General features: G+C 40.3%; 1 protein-coding gene across 23 annotated transcripts in view; it reads left to right on the forward strand.

Annotated features, from left to right (window-relative positions):
• PLEKHA5 (pleckstrin homology domain containing A5) overlaps window positions 1-23,438 on the forward strand; it is a 249,361-nt gene that overhangs the window by 203,934 nt on the left and 21,989 nt on the right. For 10 of the 23 annotated variants that reach the window (XM_073020527.1, XM_073020524.1, XM_007967805.3 and 7 more), the window contains 5 exons: window positions 7,469-7,570; window positions 13,946-14,057; window positions 17,079-17,125; window positions 18,228-18,416; window positions 19,632-19,752. In XM_073020527.1, the coding sequence (XP_072876628.1) occupies window positions 7,469-7,570; window positions 13,946-14,057; window positions 17,079-17,125; window positions 18,228-18,416; window positions 19,632-19,752 (571 nt within the window). The remainder of the gene's footprint in view (window positions 1-7,468; window positions 7,571-13,945; window positions 14,058-17,078; window positions 17,126-18,227; window positions 18,417-19,631; window positions 19,753-23,438) is intronic. The other 13 variants (XM_037990280.2, XM_037990282.2, XM_037990293.2 and 10 more) reach the window with 3 other exon arrangements.

Raw genomic sequence — 23,438 nt, forward strand, 5'->3', positions numbered from 1 at the left:
TGAAGCATACTTTATCATGGTGAATTAACTTTTTGATATGCCATTGAATTTGGTTTGCTGGTATTTTGTTGAGAATTTTTACATCTGTGTTCATCAGGGATATTGGCCTTCGTTTTCTTTCTTCTTTGTGTCTTTACCAAGTTTTGGTATCAGAGTGATGCTGGCTTCATAGAATGAGTTAAAGAGGAGACCCTCCTTATTTTTTTGGAATAGCTTCAGTAGAATTAGTACCAGCTCTTTGTGTCTGGTAGAAATCAGCTGTGAATCCATCTGATCTGTGGCTTTTTTTGTTTGGCAGGTTTTTTATTACAAATTCAATTTTAGAACTCAATATTGGCCTGTTCAATGTATCAGTTTCTTCCTGATTCAATCTTGGGAGATTGTATATTTCCAGGAATTTCTCTATTTCATCTAGATTTTCTAGTTTGTATTCATAGTGGTGTTCGTAATCGTCTCTAGGAATCCTTTGTATGTCTGTGGAATCCATTGTAATGTCACCTTGGTTGCTTCTAATTATGCTTATTTGGATCTTCTTTTTTTCTTTGTTATTTTAGCTGACAGTCTGGCAATCTTGTTTTTCTTTTCAAAGAATCAACTTTTGGTTTCCCCAGACTGGGTGTGGTGGCTCATGCTTGTAATCATAGTACTTTGGGAGGCTGAGGTGGGCAGATTACTTGAGCCCAGGAGTTTGGGACCAGCCTAAGCAACATGGTGAAACTCCTTCTCTACAAAAAAAAAAAAAAAAAAACTAGCAGAGCACAGTGGCGTGTGCCTGGAGTGCCAACTACTTGGGAGGCTGAGGCAGCAGAATGACCTGAGCCCAGAGAGGTCCCAGACAGCAAAGTGAGACCCCATCTCAAAAAAACAAAACAAAAGAAAATCCACAAAAAAGCCAACGGAAGTTTGGCGCAATAATAGTTATTTATTTAAATCTTCCCCTGTGTGCTAGCCTTTCTGTTTTTATTATATCTAGCATTTTTAACAATAGAAAGCAAGCACTTTCCTTGAGATGAGAAGGTTGTTTTGTTTCATAGAAAACATCAGAGAAGAAACTAAACACAGTAGTTAAAGATTACAAATAGCTAAAACATAGAATGACTACAATTGTCATAAGCTAGAAATTTAAAATACAGATAGCTTTATAATTGTGGCCGATAGTAGAACCTCACTTTATACAGTTTGAACTGGTGCCCTTTTAAACATCTTTTTAGTGTGTTTCAAGTCAAGGCTAAGTGAAAAAATAATAATAAAATGTAAACATCTTCTTAGGTTAAAAAAAGCCAGTATGCCAGTATAGTCATTAGATAGTATAGTAAGAGGGATTTTATTTGAGACGCAGTTACATGACAAGTATAAATTTGTAAAAAAAAAAAACATATTTTTAAAAAATCTCCTCAAATAATTAAGCACATTCTTTAAATGTGAGCCAGGAAATCTCTACATCCTGAAGGTAAAATGAAAAAATTAATAAATCAGACATAACTTTATTTTGATTGACTTGAAAAATCAACAACTTCTAATACCAGTTGGCAGGACTGTTATGGTGGGGTATTAGTGACCAAAAAATTGACATTTTAATTTTTTTGCCTGATCCTTGAAATATACCAGTAAAATTAATTTAAATAGCATAAGGCTTTAATTTTCCAAGATATAGTAGTGCACATTAATTTGTAATATTACTTAAAGTTTGAAAGAGATGTTTGAGTTTAAATTAGGAAGTTAATGAATAATTACACTGCATCTATTTCTTCTCCCTCATTTTGATATTAAAAATCTATGTCAATACTTTTCCAAAGTTACAGGTTTTATTTTTTAATGAAAAGCAGAAAAATGAATTGTCATTTCTTAAATTAAAACTTAGAAACCCTAATTGAGAAGCAAACCAGAGGTAAAACAGTTTATTAGCTCCAAGAATAGTAGTAATTATTTTCTTTTCTTTTTTTTTTTTTTTAACTGTAGCCACCTATAGTCTTACAATATTTACTTGATTATTAAAAAGAGAGGCAGTGTGACAGTAAAATACAGAGAAAACAATTTGAGATTTGTGTCTAGTGTGTTGTATAACCATTCCCTTGAGTAGACTTTGTTGTAAATTGCCATTGATTTTAGATAAGAAAAGGAAAGTTTCCCTCATATTAAAAACTTGGAAATGCATCATTAGTTTTGATATTTTTTTTTAATAGAATTTTTTTGTAGAGATGAGATCTCCCTATGTTGCCCAGGCTGGTCTTAACTCCTAAGCTCAAAAGACTCTCCCACCTCGGCCTCCCAAACTGCTGCAATTACAGGCGTAAGCCACCATGCCCGGCCATTAATCCTTTCTTAATAAAGGACATAGTATATATCTGCTATACAGCCATCTAGCCAAATATTAAAATCCTTAACTGATTTTTTTGGAAATCTGGAATTTCATTACATTTAAGTATTTAGACCTACTTCACTTTCTCCCCCACACAGTGGCCAAGTGTTGTCTCAGTACAGACTATACAGAAGTAAGCACTATTGAAATTTACTTGTTCCATACCCTAAACTTAGACAATTTTTTAAAAAAAATATTGGCCAGGCATGGTGGCTCCTACGTGTAATCCCAGCACTTTGGGAGGCTGAGGCAGGAGGATTGCTTTAGCCTAGGGGTTCAAGACCAGCCTGGACAACACAGTGAGACCTTGAGTTTACAAACTATTAAAAAACAATACCCCAGCACGGTGGCGTGCACCTGTACTACTCAGGAGGCCAAGGTGGGAGGATTGCTTGAGCCCAGGGAGTTGAGGCTGCAGTGAGCTGAGATCACGCCACTGCACTCCAGCCCAGGTGACAGTGTGAGAAAAAAGTCTGGCCTGGCACCGAGGCTTACACCTGTAATCCCAGTTCTTTGGAAAGATTGCTTGAGCCCAGGAGTTCAAGACCAGTCTGAGCAACATGGTGAAACCCCAAATTAAAAAATTATCTGGGCATGGTGGTGTAAACCTGTAGTGCTAGCTACTTGGGAGGCTGAGGCAGGAGGATCGCTTGAGCCCAGGAGTTCAAGGCTGCAGTGAATTATGATCATGCCACTGCACTGTAGCCTGGGCAGCAGAGCAAAACCCTGTCTCTAGAAAACTCTGCAGCAATCCCTCCTCCACCCCAACTCACACACTTTTTTTTTCTTTTCTTGGAATATAACATGTTCTCAGAAAAGCACACTGTTTAGGAGTTTAGCCAACATCTATATCAAGACATTGAATTTTACTAGCATGCCAGAGACTCCTCTCCCAAAAGGAACACTACTAGACTTTTTTCTTTTCTTCTTTCTTTTCCTTAATTTTTTTTTAGTTGTTTTAGAGATAGGGTATTGCCACATTGCCCAGATAGAAGTGCAGTGGCTCTTCACGGGTGTGGTCATAGCACACTGCAGCCTCCAACTCTTAGCCTCAAGTGATCCTACCCCTGCCCAGTCTCCTGAGTAGCTATAGTGTAGCACCTGACATTTAAACTATAGATGAGTTTTACCTATTTTTGAACTTTCTTTTTTGGAGACAAAGTCTCTCACACAGGCTGGAGTACAATGGCACAATCTTGGCTCACTGCAACCTCCACCTCATGGCTCAAGCGATCCTCTCACCTCAGCCTCCCAAGTAACTGGGACTACAGACATGCACCACCATACCTGGCTAATTTCTGTATACTTTGCAGAGATGGGATTTTACTGTGTTACACAAGCTGGTCTCAGATTCCTGGGCTCAAGTGATCCACCCACTTCGGCCTGCTGAAGTGCTGGGATTACAGGCATGAGCCACTGCACTCAGCCTTGAACTTTATATGAAGTGTAACCATATACTCTTTGCCTGGCTTCATTTAACTTATGAGGTTCATCCATATAGTTCCAGATTGAAAGAGTTCATTCAGGCCGGGCACGGTGGCTCAGGCCTGTAATCCCAGCACTTTGGGAGACTGGAGTGGGCAGATCATCTGAGGTCAGGAGTTCAAGACCAGCCAGTCCAACATGGAGAAACCTCGTCTATACTAAAAATACAAAAATTAGCTGGGCGTGGTGGCACATGCCTGTAATCCCAGCTACTCAGGAGCCTGAGGCAGGAGAGTCGCTTGAACCCGGGAGGCAGAGGTTGCGGTGAGCGTAGGTTGCACCATTACACTCCAGCCTAGGCAAGAAGAGTGAAACTCCATCTCAAAAAAAAGAAGAAGGCTGGCCGCGGGTGGCTCATGGCTGTAATCCCAGCACTTTGGGAGGCTGAGGTGTGCAGATCATGAGGTCAAGAGATCATGATCATCCTGGCTAACACGGTGAAACCGCGTCTCTACTAAAAATACAAAAAAATTATCCAGGCATAGTGGTGCGCACCTGTAGTCCTGAGTATCCCAGCTACTCAGAAGGCCAGTGCAGAAGAATCACTTGAACCCGGGAGGCAGAGGTTGCAGTGAGCCAAGATCATGCCACTGCGCTCCAGCCTAGGCGACAGCACAAGACACTGTCTCAAAAAAAAAAAGAGTTCATTCATTCTCTTTTTTTGTTTGTTTGTTTGTTTGTTTGTTTGAAACGGAGTCTCACGCTGTCGCCCGAGCTGGAGTGCGGTGGCACCATCTCGGCTCACTGCAACCTCCACCTCCAGGGTTCAAGCGATTCTCCTGCCTCAGCCTCCCAAGTAACTGGGACTACAGGCGCCCACCACCACGCCCAGATAATTTTTTTGTATTTTTAGTAGAGATGGGGTTTCACTATGTTTAACAGGCTGGTCTTGACCACCTGACTTCATGATCCTCCTGCCTCAGCATCCCAAAATGCTGAGATTACAAGCGTAAGCTACCACACCCAGCCTTCATTTATTCTTTTAACTGTATGGCCTGGCATTCTCTACTTTTTATTGAAAGCACTATTTTTGGCAAGTACTTGGAATTTTAAGGTAATTGTATATTTGGAAGTTATTAGCCCTTTTAAATTATCTTGCTATATTAGCTTCTTGACAAAAAATAAGTAAGGTCACATTTAAAGATTATTAGCATGGTATTCATATAATCTAGTAAATTCTTTAATGAAATACCAGATTTTGGGAGGAAATATGTTGTGCCATTGCTGCCCTTTGCTTGCTGTCCTCTGTTGTCTTGTGTTCCTGCCCACCTGGTAATCATGTTTGAGGAGCTGAGGTAAAGACAGAAACAGGTAGGCCTAGCAGGATTATAGGACTTGAACCAGTTCAGTGGCAGGATCTCCAGGTTAGGAAAATTGAAAGTATACTGTGCCACTTCACTTCTAAAATATTGATAAAGTAATGTCTAGCTCTCAATCTGTATTTTTCATGTTTCTTTAAGAAAGAGAGGGATTCCTACCATCCTGAAATGTTCTTATGCTTAAATGCCTCTGCAGTGCAGTTAAGCCTGCCCTAAACTCTGGCATTTCCACAAGAGAGAATAGGTGTTAGCCTGTGACTCCCTCTTAGCCACTGGGCTGTCATTGGATCCATTGTCTTTATATATCCTCCCTAAAGCCATCAAAGACCCACTATTTAAATTTGCAGTTTTTGTAGTGCACGCAAATTAAAACATGGCTAGAATTAATTTTTGTTAAAGGAAATTAATTTTCATATTTATTCATGTAAAAAGAATTTGCTGACCAGGTATGGTGGCTCACACCTGTAATCTCAGCACTTTGACAGGCCAAGGCTGATGGAATCTCTTGAGCCCAGCAGTTAGAGACCAACCTGGGCAACATGGCAAAATCCTGTCTCTACCAAAATACATATATGTGTGTGTGTGTGTGTGTGTATATATGTGTGTGTGTATATATATATGTGTGTATATACACAAAATATTGTGTATAGGTATGTATGTGTGTATGTGTGTATATATGTGTGTGTGTGTGTATACACAGACACATACATACATACATACACAAAATATTAGCCAGGCATAGGGGTGGTGGCACACATCTGTTTTCCCAGTACAGTTTGAATTTTTCTTTGCCTAAGATTTTTTTTAATTTTATAAAAACGACTGGCAAGATAGCTTCATTTTTTTTTTCTTTTCTTTTCTTTTTGGAGACATGGTCTTCATCTGTCACCCAGGCTGCAGTGCAGTGGCACAATTTGGGCTTACTGCAACCTTGGCCTCCTGGGCTCAAGCGATCCTCCCACCTCAGGCCTACCCCAGGTAGCTGGGACCACAGGCAAGCACCACCACACCTGGAAAATTTTTGTGTTTTTTCGTACAGATGGGGTCTCTCTATGTTGCCCAGGCTGGTCTCGAACTTCTGGGCTCAAGTGATCCACCTGCCTCAACCTCCCAAAGTGCTGGGATTACATGTGAGAGCTGCCGCACCCAGCCAATCACCTAAATTTCCTAAAGTTATTTTAAACTAGTTACAGAATATACAAAATAAAATAGCTCTTTTTTTTTCCCCTTTTACTTTATTTATTTATTTATTTATTGAGTCAGAGTCTCGCACTGTCACCCAGGGTGGAGTGCAATGGCGCAATCTCGGCTCACTGCAACCTCCGCCTCCCATGTTCAAACAGTTCTCCTGCCTCAGCCTCCCAAGCAGCTGGGATTACAGGCTAATTTTTTTTTGTATTTTTAGTAGAGACAAGGTTTCATTATGTTGGTCAGGTGGTTTCAAACTCCTGACCTCGTGATCTGCCCGCCTCAGCCTCCCAAGGCGCAATCTCGGCTCACTGCAACCTCTGCTTCCTGGGTTCAAGCGATTCTCCCTCCTCAGCCTCCCAAGTAGCTAGGACCACAAGCACAAGTCATCAGGCCCAGCTAATTTTGTGTTTTCAGTAGAGACAGGGTTTCACCATGTTGGCCAGGGTGGTCTTGAACTACTGAACTCAAGTGATCTGCCTCCGTCAGCCTCCCAAAGTGCTGAGGTTACAGATGTGAGCCACTGCGCCCGGCAGATGATGTATTTTTAAGCACCTCTAGAATTATTCTATATTCAACAAATGGCAAGCTGTTAAAGACCAAACATCAAAGTCTTCTCTGTGATATTATGGTTTGGGGGTGATTTTTTTCCAAAGGAGAAAAGTACAGATGGATAATAGTGTCTATATTGAGTCTTCACAGATGGGATTCACTGAATTGTTTAAATAGCTAGCAAAATTCATTTGTTTTACTGTATTACTATAAGCTTATTGTAAGTAACGTCATGTCAAGCCTCTGATGTTATTGAAATTCCAATGTGCTAAAATACAAAGTATTTTCATTGATGGAGAACTTTTAATGAAGACAGATAAGAAAATGTTTTATTTATGCCACTTCTGCATTTTAGGAAATAAACAGCAGCACAGTAATACTTAGGTTGCCTATTAAATTTTTGTTGAATTGAGTTTTAAAAAGGGACAAAAATGGTTATAAAAATTCCTGTTTTGCTAAGTAAAAAACTATGCGACTTTCTAAAATCTAGAAAGTTACAATTGGAGTGATAACACCGTAAAAGCACATTTTCCCCATTAAAGTAATTAACACTTTTTGGTTTTAGGAATTGGAACGAGCGTGGAGAGAATATGATAAGTTAGAATACGATGTAACTGTTACCAGGAACCAGATGCAAGAGCAGCTAGATCACCTTGGTGAAGTTCAGGTACAGAAATATAATATTCTTTATATTGTTTTAACTGTTTTTACTGGTACTGTACAATCCACCTTGTTAGATTTCTGCATACCCTTAACAGTTTTTACATTATTGGCTACCTGAGACCTGGATTTGAATACTTTTAATGACAGGAATCTTACTATCTCACAAAGTAGACCATCCCCACTTGTTTAAGAGTTCTTTGTTCTGTTGGGCACATCATGGTGAGCCCTGGAGTGTTCTGTGCTCCTAGCAGTTCTCAGCTCTGCAGTTCCTAAAAACATGGTTTCATATCCTTTCACAAGTCCATCCGTGTCACCTGGTATTGAGATGTTGAATTATATGGATTTATCAAATAATGAATATTTTTTATATATATATATATATATATATATATATATATATATGTTTGTGTGTGTGTGTGTGTATATATATATATTTTTTTTTTTTTTTTTTTTTTGAGATGTAGTTTTGCTCTTGTCGCCCAGGCTGGAGAGCAGTGGCGCGATCTCGGCTCACTGCAACCTCTGCCTCCCAGGTTCAAGCGATTCTCCTGCCTCAGCCTCCCAAGTAGCTGGGATCACAGGCATGTACCACCAAGCCCAGCTAATTTTGTATTTCTTTTTTTTTTTAGTAGAGACGGGGTTTCTCTGTGTTGGTCAGGCTGGTCTCAAACTCCTGACCTCAGGTGATCCACCTGCCTCGGCCTCCCAAAGTGCTGGGATTACAGGCTTGAGCCACTGCGCCCAGCCAATATTTCATCTTTTTAATAAAATTATTCTAATACTTTCTATATTAAATGTCTCTCATTTTGTGAAATTACATTTGGCCTGTTGACTTCACTGACATATTATTGGAATAGGGGAAGATACAGCACCATTTGCTATAAAGAATCTAGTTAATAAGCAAATAGATCTGACACCTAGTCCCAAGGGTTAGTTTTCTTATCTATAAAATAGAAATAATAATACTTGGCCGGGCATGGTGGCTCACACCTATAGTCCCAGCACTTTCGGAGGCTGAGGTGGGTGGATCACCTGAGGTCAGGAGTTTGAGACCAGCCTGGCCAACATGGCGAAACCTTGTCTCTACTATAAATACAAAAATTAGATGTAGTGGCAGGCATCTGTAATCCCAGCTACTTGGGAGGCTGAGGCAGGAGAATCACTTGAACCCAGGAGGTGGAGGTTGCAGTGAGCTGAGATCCCATGACTGCACTCCAGCCTGGGAAGCATAGCGAGACTCTATCTCAAAAAAAAAAAAAAATGAAAGAAAAAGAAATAATACTTATCTTAAAATGTTTCTCTGAGGAATGCAGATAATATATGTTTAAGAAAATAATAAAACTTACTTTATGCTTATGACCAATGTAAACTTGATCCTTTTAGTTGGAAATGCGTGGACTTAACAGACAATGAATAAAAGATTAGTTAAGTTTGAGACCAACCAGCCTGACCAACATGGCGAAAACCCATCTCTACTAAAAAATTATAAAATTAGCCAGGATGACAAGGTCAGGAGCTCAAAACTAGCGTGGCCAAGATGGTGAAACCCCATCTCTACTAAAAATACAAAATGAGCTGAGTTTGGTGGCAAGCACCTGTAATCCCAGTTACTCGGGAGGCTGAGGCAGGAGAATTGCTTGAACCTGGGAGGTGGAGGTTGCAGGGAGCTGAGATCGCACCATTGTACTCCAGCCTGGGCAACAAGGGTGAAGCTCCATCTCAAAAAAAAAAAAAATTAGTAAGGTTGAATCAGAAATTCAGCTGCCCTCTATCTGGGCTGTCCAGCGTAGTACTGGCCACAAGTAGTTGTTGGGCATATGAAATGTGACTATTGTTACTATACAACTAAAACTGAACTTTCAGTTGTTTTTATGTTAACTATCTAAATTTATTTACTTATTTATTACATCAGGGTTTTGTTCTGTCACCCAGGCTGGAGTGCAGTAGCATGATCCTAGGTGAAACCTTGAGCTCCTGGGTCCAAGTGATCCTCCTACCTCAGCCTTCCAAAGTGCTGGGATCATCAGCTGGGCACAATGGCTCATGCCTATAATCCCAGCACTTTGGGAGGCCGTGGTGGGAGGATCAGTTGAGGCCAGAAGTTTGAGACCAGCCTGGCCAACGTGGTGAAACCCCACCTCTACTAAAAATACAAAAATTAGCTGGGCACCTGTCATCCTGGCTACTTAAGGCTGAGGCAGGAGAATCGCTTGAACCTGGGAGGCAGAGGTTGCACTGGAGTGGAGATCACACAACTGTATGCTAGCCTGGGCGACAACGGGAGACTCTGTCTCAAAAAAAAAAACACAAAGTGCTGGGATTACAGTCATGAGTCACCAAGCCCAGTTTATCTAAATTTAAATGGCCACGTGTGGCTGGGACTTCTGTATCGGACACTGAAGTGACACTGTCAGTAATCGGCTACGATAACCAACTGCAGGCGCCTGTAGTCCCAGCTACTCGGGAGGCTGTGGCAGGATAATTACCTGAACCTGGGAGGCAGAGGTTGCAGTGATCCGAGATCGTGCCAGTGCGCTCCAGCCTGAGCGATGGGTGAAAGTCCGTCTCAAAAAAAAAAAAAAAAGAAAGAAATCAGCTACAAAAATGAGATACTAAATACACTAGAAAAATAGCTATAAATACCTAAGATGTAACTAGAGGTCAGCAAACTTTCTGTAAAGGTCAAATGTGTCACTGTCACATATTTAATGTTTTTTGTTTTTTTACAACTTTTTTTTTTCTTTTTTTTTTTGAGATGGAGTTTCACTCTTGTCGCCCAGGCTGGTATGCAGTGGCGTGATCTCTGCTCACTGCAACCTCCACCTCTCGGGTTCAAGTGATTCTCCTGCCTCAGCCTTCCTAGCAGCTAGGATTACAGGCATGTGCCACCACACCTGGCTAATTTTTGTATTTTTAGTAGAGACAAGGTTTCACCATGTTAGCCAGGCTGGTCTTGAATGCCTGACCTCAGGTGATCTGCCCACCTCAGCCTCCCAAAGTGCTGGGATTACAGACATGAGCCACCGTGCCCAGCTATAACTTCTTAAAAATGTAAAATTTGTTCTTAACTCACAGGCCATACCAAAAGAGGCTGCAGGCCACAGAAATTTGCCAATCCCAGATTTAACCTACCAAAAAATATATTTACTATGAAAATTTAATAACCTTATTATAGGATATAAGAGAAGACCTGAATTAATGGAGAAGTGTAATTGGTATACCATATTCATGGATGGTCTGATTTAACATCATCACAATGAAAATTCTTCCCATAAATGCAATTTTATTCCAACCAAATTTCCAGTAGAATTTTCTAAAGAAATTTCTTAAATGGTTCTAATATTTTTAAGGTATAATAAAGACCACAAGTAGTTAAAAATTTTTTAAAAAAATAAAAGAACTAAAAGTCATACTCTATGAATGGTGACATTGCATATACAGCCTTAGACCAGTTACATAACAACTCTAGGTCTCAGTTTCTGCAACTATAAAATAAACTAATATCTACTCCTACTAGGTTATTATGAGGATAAATATGTTTGTATTTTTGCAGCATGTAGAATAAAACCAGGCATATAAAGCACACTATATAAGTGTTTGTTAAATAAATAAACAAGGAAACATAATGCAAAACTATAGTGTTAAACATGGTACAGGAAAAAAATAGACCAATGGAACAGAATAGAGAGTTTAACAGCAGACCATGAATATCCACGAAGCAGAGAGAGAAAGAGAGGGAATTGTTGAACAACATTCGGCTTTATCAGAGTTAAAGATTTACCCTCAATGAAGGCAACATAGACAAAGTAAAAAGATGACCTACTGGGAGGATGTATGTTTGACCTCAGAAATTCAACAAGGGATAACTATCTAGATTTGCAAGGAAGTTTTTTTGTTTTTTGTTTTTTTTTGATTTGGAGAAATAGTCAATTAGAAAAAGATACAAAGAACATGAGTAACTAATCATAGGAAAACTCAAATTACTAACAAGTGTTTGAAAAATAGTTCAAAGTTGGCCAGGCACAGTGGTGTATGCCTGAAATCCCAGCACTTTGGGAGTCCAAGTCAGACAGATCACTTGAGGTCAGGAGTTCGAGACCAGCCTGGCCAACATGACAAAACCTCATCTCTGCTAAAATACAAAGAAAGATAGCTGGGCATAGTGTCACACACCTGTAATTCCAGCTACTTGGGAGGCTGAGGCAGGATTGCTTGAACCCGGGAGGCAGAGGTTGCAATGAGCATATATCTTTTAAATTTTATAAAAGTAATACATGTTGTATGTAGATGCACAAGGATTTATTTATAGTGATCTTCCCATCCTCTGTGTCAGTATTTACAACTCCGGGCTGTCATTGTGTTTTGCTCTTGTATGGGTACTTTCTTTTTTTTTACTTTTTGATGCTTCCAGGCTGTAGCTTGGAAAACTAGATAACTTAGGTTATGTAGTGCCTTTTTGAAGCAGCATTAATTCATAGTCTTTAGGCTTATAGAATTTTTTGCTTGAGTTTTTTCTTTTTCATTTTCTTTTAATTTTTTTAATGTTTTGATCATCTCCCAAGTGCTTGGAAGACTTTGAAAACGTTTTTTTTTTTTCTTTTTTTTTTTCTGAGACGGAGTCTCGCTCTGTCACCCAGGCTGGAGTGCAGTCGCCGGATCTCGGCTCACTGCAAGCTCCGCCTCCCGGGTTCACGCCATTCTCCTGCCTCAGCCTCCCGAGTAGCTGGGACTACAGGCGCCCGCCACCTCGCCCGGCTAGCTTTTTGTATTTTTTAGTAGAGATGGGGTTTCACCGGGTACATATTTCTTTTTCTTCCCCCCCGTGACGGAGTCTCGCTCTGTCACCTAGGCTGGAGGACAGTGGCACAATCTCAGCTCATTGCAGCCTCTTCCCCCAGGCCCAAGTGATTCTCTCACCTCAGCCTCCCAAGTAGCTGGGACCACAGATGTACACCACCCCGTCCAGCTAAGTTTTTGTATTTTTGGTAGAGATGGGATTTTTCTGTGTTGCCCAGGGAGGTCTTGAACTCGTGAGCTCAAGCAATCCGCCCACCTCAACCTCCCAAAGTGCTGGGATTATAGATGTGAGCCACTGTGCCTGGCTGAAAACATATTTCTACCCCTTAGAGGACTTTTTTAGCATATTGATGCAATACTGATTGTATTCTATTGTCTATAGTCATTAATAACTGATACTCAGTGAAAAAATACTGTTCTAGGCAATGTGACAGTTTTTGTATGTCATTGCCTATTTTTAAAAATAAAGTTACATTCCTAGAATAGTGTTTATTATTATCCAGAATGGTGTTACTATTACCCAATTTATGAATAAGAGTCATAGAATTCTAATAGAATCTCAGAGAAAACCAATGTAATCTTATTTTAGTTTCAGTTAGTTACTGTATTTAACCTGAGGGCATGATATGGAATATTAAAAGTAAGAAAATTGGCTGGGCGTGGTGGTTCACGCCTGTAATCTCAGCACTTTGGGAGGCCGAGGTGAGTGGATCACCTGAGGTCAGGAGTTCGAGACCAGCCTGGTCAACATGGTGAAACCCCGTCTCTACTAAAAATAGAAAATTAGCCAGGTGTGGTGGCGCATGTCTAATCCCAGCTACTGGGGAGACGGAGGCAGGGCAATCACTTGAACCTGGTAGGTGAAAGTTGCAGTGAGCTGAGATTGTGCCATTGTACAAAATACAAAAATTATGGCATTTGCCTCTAATCGCAGCTACTCAGGAGGCTGAGGCAGCAGAATCACTTGCGCCCAGGAGGCAGAGGCTGCAGTGAACTGAGAGCTTGCCACTGCACTCCAGCCTGGGCGACAGAGCAAGACTCCGTCTCAAAAAAAAAAAAAACAAATACATTTAAACTCTGTCAGTCAAAACTCATCTTGATATATTTTGTTCGTTGTCCCTTTGTTGTTGTTTTTATGTTCTAGAACCTAGGAAGTTAGTATACCTTCCATTTCTCACCTGTTCCCCAATACCCCGCCATGTCTCCCCCTCCCAGAAATTATTTTTTCTTTTGGGGTTTGTTTCTGCTCTGTTTCCATTCTCTCTGTATTTTCCATTTTGGTCCCTTTTAATCAATATGCCTTCCTGGGATCATAAATAATGCAAGACAAAGCTTATTGGAAAGATTTAAAATAGTATATTTAAGTATGAAAATTAAATATTTTTCTTTCTCTGCTGTCTTTTATATTTGCCACTGGAATTGCAAAATTGGGAGAGTCACATCAGTCATATTAAATATTCATAACACTTAATTCACTGCAATTTGCATTTTTAAAATAGAATTTATATAATTAATATATAATCATTTAACTTCAGTAAATGATTTTCTTTCTTATATGTGGTCTATCCATTTTTACTGATAGACGGAATCAGCAGGAATTCAGCGTGCACAGATTCAGAAAGAACTTTGGCGAATTCAAGATGTCATGGAAGGGCTGAGTAAACACAAGCAGCAAAGAGGTACTACAGAAATAGGTAAATTAGCTTTGCATTTTATTTTGTGACTGACCACAGTGTTACAAGTCACGTGTCACTTCGTGACAGATTATGTTCTGAGAAATGCATTGTTAGGTGATTGTGTTGTGCAATCAGAGTGTACTGAAACAAACCTAGTTGTATGGCCTACTACGCACCTAGGCTATGTGGTATAGCTTATTGCTCCCAGGTTGCAAACCTGCACAGCATGTGACTGTACTGAATACTGTAGACAGTTGTAACACAATGTTATTTATATGTCCAAACAGAAAAGGTAATGTGTTACACTGTGACATGAGGGCAACAACTAGGCAATAGATATTTCTCACCTCTGGCTGGGTGCAGTGGCTCATGCCTGTAATCCCATCATTTTGGGAGGCTGAGGTGGGCAGATCACCTGAGGTCAGGAGTTCAAGACCAGCTTGGCCAACGTGGTGAGACCCTGTCTCTACTAAAAATAAAAAAAAATTAGCCAAGCATGGTGGCGCATGCCTGTAGTCCCAAATACTCAGAAAACTTAGATATAGGCCGGGCGCGGTGGCTCACGCCTGTAATCCCAGCACTTTGGGATTCTGAGGCGGGCGGATCACAAGGTCAAGAGATCAAGACCACGGTGAAACCCCATCTCTACTAAAAATACAAAAAATTAGCCGGGCGCGGTAGTGGGCGCCTGTAGTCCCAGCTACTCAGGAGGCTGAGGCAGGAGAATGGCGTGAACCTGGGAGGCGAAGCTTGCAGTGAGCCGAGATCGCGCCACTGCACTCCAGCCTGGAGGACACAGCGAGACTCTGTCTCAAAAAAAAAAAAAAAAAAAAAAAAGCTTAGATAGGAGAATCACTTAAACCCGGGAGGTGGAGGTTGCAGTGAGCCAAGATCATGCCACTGTATTCCAGCATGGGCAACAGAGGGAGATTGTCTCAAAAAAAAAAAAAAAAAAGTTATTTCTCAGTTGCATTATAATCATATGGGACCACTGTCGTATATGTAGTCTGTTGCTGACCAAAACATTGGTATGTGGCACATGACTGAATGTCTAAATGGAATGATACATATAATTGAGTTTCTTTTGTTATTTAATGCATTTTTCTGAACAGGCACTCTTATCAGAGCACAGATTTATAAAGTAAAAAGCAAAAGCTCTGTCAACCACACCTAAACAAAACTAATTACTGTCTTGTGTGTATAATTTTTAATACCCACAATGTTTACACTTTAGAAGTTTTATCCCCACAAGAACTGGGATCTTCCTATGTCTATTTTTCAATAATTTGCTTTTTTCTCCATAACGATACAGTATAATATAAGAATCCATTGTATAAGGGAACTATAATTTATCCATTTCCATATTGATGGATAATGTATGTTGTTTCCAGAGTTTTTTATTTTTGCTGTCATAAGCCATGCTGTAATGAACATTATTAATATACACAACTAAACACCTATGTTAGTGCTTAATAGATTTCAAAAGGTGAGAAATAAGCACACATTTTCCATTTTGATAGCTGCAGCCAAATTGCCCTCCTGAAGGATTAAATTATGTTAATACCAGTAATGTCTGAGAAAACCCACTTGCCCATACTCTTGTGTAAATATTTGTTGCTTTCTTAATGTAATTGGTTTCCAATTCTGAAAACAACAAGTGAATGATTAGAAACTGAAGACTTGGCCGGGCGCGGTGGCTCAAGCCTGTAATCCCAGCGCTTTGGGAGGCCGAGACGGGCGGATCACGAGGTCAGGGGATCAAGACCATCCTGGCTAACCCGGTGAAACCCCGTCTCTAGTAAAAAATACAAAAAAATAGCCGGGCGAGGTGGCGAGCGTCTGTAGTCCCAGCTACTCGGGAGGCTGAGGCAGGAGAATGGCGTAAACCCGGGAGGCGGAGCTTGCAGTGAGCTGAGATCCGGCCACTGCACTCCAGCCTGGGCGACAGAGCGAGACTCCGTCTCAAAAAAAAAAAAAAAGAAAAGAAACTGAAGACTTCATTTAAAATATGTGAAATGGGCCAGGCACGATGGCTCATGCCTGTAATCCCAGCACTTTGGGAGGCCGAGGCAGGTAGATCACTTGAGGTCAGGAGTTCAAGACCAGCCTGGCCAACATGACAAAACCCTGACTCTACTAAAAAAAAAAAAAAAAAATTGGCCAGATGTGCTGGTACACACCTGTAGTCCCAGCTACTTCGAAGGCTGAGGCGGGAGAATCACTTGAACCTGGGAAGTGGAGGTTGCAGTAAGCTGAGGTCATGCCACTGCACTCCAACCTGGGCAACAGAGTGAAAAACAATTTAAAAAAAAAAAAAAAAGGCCTGGCGTAGTGGCTCACGCCTCTAATCCCAGTACTTTGGGAGGCAGAGATGGGCGGATCATGAGGTCAAGAGTTCAAAACCAGCCTGGTCAATGTGGTGAAACCCCATCTCTACTAAAAATACAAAAATTAGCCAGGCATGGTGGCGTGCACCTATAGTCCCAACTACTCGGGAGGCTGAGACAGAAGAATCGCTTGAACCTGGCAGGCAGAGGTTGCAGTGAGCCGAGATTTTGCCATTGCACTCTAGCCTGGGCAACAGAGCAAGACTCTGTCTCAAATAAATAAATAAATAAATAAGAATAAAAATAAATTTTAAAAAAATAAAATACATGAAATGAAGTTGTTCTTTTTTTGGCTGGACGTGGTGGCTCATGCCTGTAATCCCAGCACTTTCAGAGGCCGAGGCAGGTGAATCACTTAAGGTCAGGAGTTTAAGACCAGCCTGACCAACATGGTGAAACCCCATCTCTACTAAAAATAAAAAAATCAGTTGGGCGTGGTGGTGCACACCTGTAGTCCCAGCTGCAAGAGGCTGAGGCACAAGAATTGCTTGAACCTAGGAGGCAGAGGTTGCAGTGAGCCGAGATCACACCATTACACTCCAACTTGGTCAACAGGACAAGACTTCATTTCAAAACAACAAAAGAAATTGTTCTTTTTTCTATAGTATTAGAAAGATATGTTTAATATAGTTACGTTTTCTAATATTTCTAGGTATGGTAGGATCAAAGCCTTTCTCAACAGTTAAGTACAAAAGTGAGGTAAGTTTGGATTGTTTTTCTAATTATAAATTACTTTTAATGCTTAAGACATGAACTAGAAGTAATTGTCTTCTCTAATCTTAATAACAGAAATATTTTTTAAATATATTGAACAGATATTGTTTTAATCTTGAAATTTTATTGGATCAGTAATTTGGTGCGTCTAATACATTATTTTTCTTCCCTTTTTAATGCAAAAAAATGGAATCTGCTTTTTATCTATGTTAGAATTTTAACATTGTCATACTTTTTCTAATCTAAGTAATGTTTGAATACTTATCATTGTTTCTTATACCATGTAAAATTTATAGGATGATTGATAGATACGTTGGCTGTGTGTCATGCATAGCATAAAGAAATTACAACTACAAAGAGATACTGTCAACCTAACCAAAAGAATCTATTATTTTGAATTTTGTATAAAAGCCAGTCAAAGAGATAACTTTTTTTTTCTTCTCTTAAAAATTGGGGGGCCAGATACAGTGGCTCATGCCTGTAATCCCAGCACCTTTCGAGGCCAAGGCAGGAGGATGTATTGAGTCCAGGAGTTTGAGACCAGCCTGGTAAACAGAGCAAGACCCCCATCTCTATAAAACATTAAAAAATTAGCCAGACATGGTGTGCCTGTTGGTCCCAGCTACTTGGGAGGCTGAGCCAGAAGGGTCCCTTGAGCCCAGGAGTTCAAGGGTGCAATGAGCTATGTATGATCAAATCACTGCAATATAGCGAGACCCCATCTCTACCAAATAAATAGATAAATTGTGAATATATAAGAATAGGATTTTAAAATCAGTTCTTTCCTTCTAGTTTTAAAATGAAACCCAGTAATTAGTTTTAAATAGTAATCTCTTTTGATGTTGAGCTTCAGTGTGAAGCTAACCTATATGTTACAGGAAAGAATCAGATGTAATTATATGTTAAATTCCAATTATTGACTATGATAAAAATTTTTGATTTTACTTTTCATTATTAGACTTTTGGCTTGGCAGTGTCCCTTTTAGTATCTTAAAGTAAATTTAAGTTAATATACCATTGCAAAGAATTTAGATATGCTTAATTCAATCTGCTTATCTAAATAAGGTGACTGTTCTACAATCTTTAGGAAGAGGAAGTAGTCCCACCTCGTCCTCCACTTCCTCGGTCCTATGACTTTACAGAGCAGCCTCCCATAATCCCCCCTCTGCCCAGTGATAGCAGCTCCTTGCTCTGTTATAGCAGGGGCCCAGTTCATCTGCCTGAAGAAAAGAAGATGTATCAAGTTCAAGGATATCCAAGAAATGGATCTCACTGTGTAAGTGGCTGGAATAGCCACAGAATAATCAATCATACCTGTCCTCTCATTTTTGAAAATTAATGTATTTTACATTCAAACTTTTTTTTATTATAACCTTTATAACCTCATTTTTAGCCCGCAGTTTATTATTTATATATAACTTCATCATTTGTGTCTTTCCTGTTTTGGTTTTGCTATTCTCGTTTTTAATATTTTTATAATTTTAATATTTTATAATTTCATAGCATTTTTCATATTTTCATAAAGTGGTATCTTTGGCCATGATGAAGCAGCCATATTTTAGATATACCATTTCAGGGTATTGGAGGCAAAATTATACCTTCAGATCAGAAAGAAGGGATAAGGAAAAGACCGTTACTCGGAATGGTAAAGGAGCTGGGATGTGGGCGTTTTGGTCTAGGAAAACTACTCAAAGATGTGGATGTTGCTAAGGAGAGATGTGACCCCTAAAAATGGGAAATACATTTAGGGTTAAGCAAATAATGTAGGATATAATAAGCAAAGAGAATAAGGAAATAAGAATTGAGCTAATTTGAGAACAACAACATGTCTGTGACAGGAATTTTAGTGCTGGGATGAGCCTTATACCACCTTGTGAATGAAAATTTATTGAATTAATATAGTTATTTTTAGCCCTCATTTATTCCATGGTAAAAATGTGACTTGTCCCTAAGAGAAACAGAAATACTTTTTTTTTTTTTTTTTTTTTTTTTTTTGAGACAGGGTCTTACTCTTGCCCAGGCTGGAGTGCAGTGGAGCAATCTTGGCTCACTGCAAGCTCCACCTCCCGGGTTCAAGCGATTCTCCTGCCTCAGCCTTCGGAATGGCTGGGATTATAGGCACACACCACCATGACCAGCTAATTTTGTATTTTTGGTAGAGACAGGGTTTCACCATGTTGACTGGGCTGGTCTCAAACTCCTGGCCTCAGGTGATACCCCCACCTTGGCCTCCCAAAGTGCTGGGATTACAGGTGTGAGCCACTGCGCCCAGCCAGAAATATTCTTAATATTAAAACAAAGTTTTGCCACTTTAAAATTTCTCAAATTTCTTCTTTTTCCATGTAGTTGTGATGTAGGTATTATTTGTGTTATATCCCAGATGGCTCACTAGGGCTACTAATTTTTAGAGTTTGATTTGTGTCTTTAGCAGTAAACATTTTAAAAGAACTGTTAGCAGTTTTTTGGAGTAATTACATGTCTTCCTTTCAAGGGTCCAGATTATAGACTCTACAAGAGTGAACCAGAGTTAACAACAGTGGCAGAAGTTGATGAATCTAATGGAGAAGAAAAATCAGAACCTGTTTCAGAGATAGAAACTTCAGTTGTTAAAGGTCAGCATTTGTAATATGTTTTACCTCTTGTTTTTTGTTTTTGAAGACAATTTGCTGCTAAAATAGCAGTAAATTCCATTTACATGTTGACTCATATGAGTCCAAGCCTTTATCTGAAACCTTTGGACTCTGATGAGTTTCTAAATTAAGAAATTTTCAGATATTGAAAGATAAAATGGCCCATAAATGATATATGTCATCTCAGCTAGGTATGAGGCAGCACCCTTTTTTTAAACTTTAAATTTAAATTTCTACAATATTCATTCCAAGTGGCATAAATAAATGCTAAAAATAAAAGCGTTAGCTGGTCGTGGTGGCAGGTACCTGTAATCCCAGCTACCCAGGAGGCTGAGGCAGGAGAATCACTGGAACCCAGGAGGTGGAGGCTACAGTGAGCCGAGATCACACCACTGCACTCCAGCCTGGACAACAGAGCGAGACTTCGTCTCAAATAAATAAAAATAAAAGACATCACATCAGATTAGGTTTTACTGAGAAATGAGTTTATGTCAAACTTTAAAGTTTTCCATTTCTTGGGAGAGTTTTGTTGTTGTTGTTGTTGTTTTCTGTTTCTGGTGATGTTGATGTTGTTTTCTGTTTCTGGTTGTTGTGGTGGTGGTGGTTCTTGTTATTTTTGTTGTTGTTTGTGATTGGGTCTCCTCGCTCTGTCACCTGAGCTGCTGTACTGGAGCAAACATGGCTCACTGTAACCTCGACCTCCCAGACTCAGTGATCCTCCCACTTCAGCCTTCCAAGTAGCTGGGACCACAGGCCCACACCACCATACCCAACTAATTTTTTAAGTATTTGTAGAGACAAGGTGTTGCTGTGTTGCCCAAGCTGGTCTTGAACTCAGAGGAACTCAAGCAGTCCTTCCACTTCAGGATTACAAGCATGTGCCACCACACCTGGACAGGGTCTTTTCTGTGTGTGTGTTTAAAATTATGCGTAAGGCATTGATGGCTGAAACAAATTTTTACACAATTTCTACAAAGTAAATTCTGAAATAATATTTCTGTAAAGTATACTCTGATTTTTTTCTTAATGCTGGTCATTTCTCTAGAAGGCAATTGCATAAAGAAAAGAGTAGAGAGAGAACTGTCCTAGATTAAAAATATAGATAGGCTGGGTGTGGTGGCTCACGCCTGCAGTCCCAGCACTTTGGGAGGCCGAGGCAGGCAGGTCACCTGAGGTCAGGAGGTCAACAACAACAACCAGAAACAGAAAAAAAAAAAAAAAAGAAACTCTCCCAGGAAATGGAAACTCTGCCAGTCTGGCCAACATGGTGAAACCCCATCTCTACTAAAAGTACAAAAGTTTGGCTGGGCATGGTGGCTTGTGCCTATAATCCCAGCACTTTGGGAGGCCAAGGCAGGCGGATCATGAGGTCAGGAGTTCAAGACCAGGCTGACCAACATGATGAAACCCCATCTCTACTAAAAATAGAAAATTAGCTGGGCATGGTTACTTGCGCTTGTAATCCCAGCTACTCAGGAGGCTGAGGCAGGAGAATCACTTGAACCAGGGAGGCGGAGGTTGCAGTGAGCAGAGATCATGCTACTGCACTCCAGCCTGGGCGACAAAGTAAGACTTCATCTCAAAAAAAAAAAAAGAAAGAAAAGTAACCCTGTCTCTACTAAAAATACAAAAAATTAGCCGCACATGGGTAACACACACCTGTAGTCCCAGCTACTCAGGAGGCTGAGGCAGGAGAATCACTTGAACCCAGGAGGCGGAGGTTGCAGTGAGCCAAGATTGTGCCATTGCACTCCATCCTGGGTGACAGAGTGAGACTCCATCACACACACACAAAAATAATGGATAGATACATCGCAGTGTTTGAAACTTGATTGGACCATGGTTTAAAAGAAGAGTATCTAAAGTAGGACAATTATGGAAATTTAAACATGTTCTAGATATTAGCTAGTAGTGTGATCGTGATGTTGTGGTTATGTAGTAGAATGTAGTATGTGAATTCTGAAACACTTAGTACAAAAGCATCTGCCACTTTTAAAGGATTCACCAAAAAGAGTGTGTATGTATTTATGCAGAGATAATGCAAGTGTGACAAAATGTAAAACTTCTTAGAAAAATAAATGCTTATCATAACCCACTGGACTGATTTTTGTAGTCTGCTACAAACTTTACTAAGTAAAGTTTGAAAAACACCTAAGTGAGGCCGGGCACGGTGGCTCAAGCCTGTAATCCCAGCACTTTGGGAGGCCGAGATGGGAGGATCACAAGGTCAGGAGATCGAGACCATCCTGGCTAACACGGTGAAACCCTGTCTCGCCTAAAAAATACAAAATCTAGCCGGGCAAGGTGGCGGGCGCCTGTAGTCCCAGCTACTCCAGAGGCTGAGGCAGTAGAATGGCATAAACCCAGGAGGTGGAGCTTGCAGTGAGCTGAGATCTGGCCTGGGTGACAGAGCGAGACTCCATCTCAAAAAAAAAAAAAGAAAGAAAGAAAAACACTTAAATGAAGCCAGGCACAGTGGCTCACGCCCATAATCCCAGCATTTTGGGAGGCCGAGGCGGGCGGATCACAAGGTCAGGAGTTCAAGACCAGCATGGCCAACATGATGAAACCCCATCTTTACTAAAAATACAAAAATTAGCCAGGTGTGGTGGCAGGCACTTGTAATCCCAGCTACTCAGGAGGCTGGGGCAGGAGAACCGCTTGAACCAGGAGGCGGAGGTTGCAGTGAGTCAAGATCATGCCACTGCACTCCAGCCTGGACAATGACTCCGTCTCAAAAAAAAAAGAGAACACCGAAGTGGTAGTAATGTTCACATAGCTTTTTTCGTAGTTGGAATATTTTTCTAGGTTATCTAATGCCATTTTTTAATTTAAAAATACTGGCATCTTGAAAATTTATACACCTTTTCTTTGTCATCCTAATCCTGTCTCCTTATTCAAAGTCTTTTTTTTTTTCTTTTCCTTTTTTTTTTTTTTTTTGAGACAGGATCTCACTGTCAGCCCAGGCTGGAGTACAGTGGTGCGATCATGGCTCACTGTAGCCTCCTTCATCCTCATGCTGCCAAGTAGCTGAGACTACACACGTGTGCCACCACACCTGGCTAATTTTTGTATTTATTGTAGAGACAGGGTTTCACCATGTTGCCCCGGCTTGTCTCAAACTCCTAGGCTCAAGCAATCTGCCTTCCTCAGCCTCCCAGAGTGTTGGGATTATAGGCACGAGCCACCACACCTGGCCACAACAAGGACTTTAAATGGGCTGGGAGCAATGGCTCATACCTGTAATCTCAGCACTTTGGGAGGCCAAAGCAGATGGATTGCTTGATCCCAGGAGTTCAAGACCAGCCTGGTAAACATAACCAGACCTCATCTCTGTTTTATAAAGTAAAAATGTATCTGGCTTTTTTTTAAGCATACAACTATTTGACAACAATAGCATATAAATGAGGAGGAAGTTTATTAATATTAATATGCTTTAACATCTTTGTTTTGTTCTGAATCATGGTAATGATCTTGATTAACTTTAGACTTTCTTAAGTTTAGAAACCCTTATGCTAGGGTATAGGATAAAAGAAATTGTCGAGGCTGCAGAGAGCTGTGATCGTACCACTTACACTTCAGCCTGAACAACACAGCAAGACTCTCAAAGGAGAGAAAGATAATCCAAAAAAGAAAGGAAACTGGAGAAGATGCAAAGCAAAAAAATA

This window comes from Chlorocebus sabaeus, chromosome 11, assembly GCF_047675955.1.
Source record: "Chlorocebus sabaeus isolate Y175 chromosome 11, mChlSab1.0.hap1, whole genome shotgun sequence".
NCBI lineage: Eukaryota > Metazoa > Chordata > Mammalia > Primates > Cercopithecidae > Chlorocebus > Chlorocebus sabaeus.